Source organism: Benincasa hispida, chromosome 6 (genome assembly GCF_027475165.1).
Source record: "Benincasa hispida cultivar pf3 chromosome 6, pf3_genome.v1.1, whole genome shotgun sequence".
Taxonomy (NCBI): domain Eukaryota; kingdom Viridiplantae; phylum Streptophyta; class Magnoliopsida; order Cucurbitales; family Cucurbitaceae; genus Benincasa; species Benincasa hispida.
The window spans coordinates 10,900,333-10,902,400 of NC_143483.1; the positions used below are offsets into that span (position 1 = coordinate 10,900,333).

The 2,068-nt window shown below is 35.4% G+C and overlaps 1 protein-coding gene across 1 annotated transcript; it reads left to right on the forward strand.

The window, feature by feature from the left end:
* Positions 1-210: 210 nt before the first annotated feature.
* LOC120079094 (metalloendoproteinase 2-MMP-like) lies at positions 211-1,797 on the forward strand. Its single transcript, XM_039033281.2, has 2 exons — positions 211-788; positions 1,103-1,797. The coding sequence occupies exons 1-2, from the start codon at positions 275-277 to the stop codon at positions 1,534-1,536; spliced, it is 948 nt and encodes a 315-aa protein (XP_038889209.1). The 5' UTR covers positions 211-274; the 3' UTR covers positions 1,537-1,797.
* Positions 1,798-2,068: the final 271 nt, after the last annotated feature.

Consider the following 2,068-nt stretch of genomic DNA (forward strand, 5'->3'; position numbering starts at 1 on the left):
GAAATGTTTATGCACTATTACACCTTCCCCTTTTACCAGAATTTTTCTTGTGTTTTTCTTGGGTTCTTTCCTCTAGACTTTCCCTTTTTTTGACTTATGATTCAATATTGGACTTTTCTTCCCATAAAAAATCCTTTTAATCAAAAGAAAATTTGTGCATAACCGCTCAAATTCTTTCTATAAATAGGCCAATTCTCTGTTACAATCTCCATCAAACTTGTAGTATAATTCATTTTATTACTCCCAAAGAGAGCCTTTATTTGGAGATATAGCCATGGCATTTGAAGGATTATCATTCTTCATTACTTCTTTTTTTCTTCTAATTATCATCTTCCCTTTGATATCATCTTCTGAGCCAAATAATGCTCATTCCCATGGATTGGTGTTTCTAAACAACCTCCATGGATGCAAGAAAGGTGACAAAGTAGAAGGAATCCACCAAATGAAGGCATACCTCCAGCATTTTGGCTACTTGAACCATGTTCAAAATCATTCAAAATCTTTTAGTGATGATGAGTTCGACGAGGTCTTAGAGTCTGCCATTAAAACTTACCAACTCAACTATAATCTCAAGGCCACTGGTACTCTTGATGCCACAACGCTAGCTCTTATGTCGAAACCTCGATGCGGGATTGCGGACGTTGTTGACGGCAAGACGATGATGAAATCAGGGAAGAAAATGGTGAATCAACATAGAAAAATAAATGGTCACTTCCATTCTGTTTCTCACTATGCTTTCTTTGAAGGAAACCCTAAATGGCCAGCTTCCAAATCCCACCTCACTTATGGTAAATTTAATCTTTAATTCATATACTTTACGTAGATTTTCATCTATACTACGATAAATTTGAGTTTTTCATCACACAAAATTTAAATAGGAGAGAGAAAAAAAAATCATAAAAATCCAAACTTACTCATGAACTTTTTGACGGGAAAAATGGAGATTTTCGAATTTTTCAAAATTTATGACAAACTTTTTGTGTCACCAATTTATAAATATAAATAACCATCATTAAATTAGTTTGATTATTATAGGATCTTCGACTATGTTAATTTCACTGTTGAATTGAAAAGTATAACCTTTTATTCACATTCTCAACAGGATTCCTCCCCGGGACCCCATCTGAGGCGGTAGCGCCAGTGGGTCGAGCATTTACCACATGGGCTGCAAACACTCACTTCAGCTTCTCCCAAGCATCTGCATATGAAACTGCTGACATAAAAATAAGCTTTGAAAGTGGCGACCATGGAGATGGCCATGCCTTTGATGGCGTTGGAGGAGTCATAGCTCATGCCTTTTCACCTACAGATGGGAGATTGCATTTCGACGCGGTCGAGCCTTGGGCCATCGGCGCCGTTGCTGACTCGTACGATGTGGAGACGGTGGCGTTGCATGAGATTGGACACCTTCTCGGCCTTCATCACAGCTCTGTGGAAGGGGCTATCATGTGGCCAACCATCATGGGAGGAGCTACCAAGGGTTTGCATGCCGATGACATTGCAGGCATTAATGCTTTATACACAACTACTTCTTGAATAGTGTTAGGATTGGTAGTGGAGATCCAACCTTAAACCAAGTTGGTAGTACAAATTTATGCTAGTTAAAACTATTTGTTCTTTAATTTATTTTTACAATAGTTGCTATTTTTTTTTACATGTAACTTAATTCAAATTATTATTTCATTTGTCATGAAAGGTTTAGTAACCGAAAACCACCCCTCTTTAATTTGATGACCGATAATTTGTCTATTAGGTGATTCAAAACACATACATGTTATTTCATATGTTGTTGTATTATGTAGAAGACTAAACTTCATAAGTGTGACATGAATCAATTTAGACTTTATAATTATTTTTATTTTATTTTATTTCTAATAAACTCAAAATCACCTAGGGTCGGTTAGATTTTCAAGCAAAAACTTAATATCCTTATTTCTTTGTAGGATTTCAAATATCTTGTAAATTAATATCAATTATTTCTTTATTATTATGAATATTATAATAATAAATAGATGTCCATTACTTAGTATCCCAAAGCCATGTATCACCCTTCATGTTGTCCATATGC

What these genes read in the sequence shown, in the direction of transcription:
- LOC120079094 (XM_039033281.2), top strand. Translation starts at nt 275, where the DNA reads ATGGCATTTGAAGGATTATCATTCTTCATTACTTCTTTTTTTCTTCTA. An exon ending in CAAATCCCACCTCACTTATG is followed by an intron (nt 789 to 1,102) that starts GTAAATTTAATC and finishes CATTCTCAACAG; the next exon opens with GATTCCTCCCCGGGACCCCA.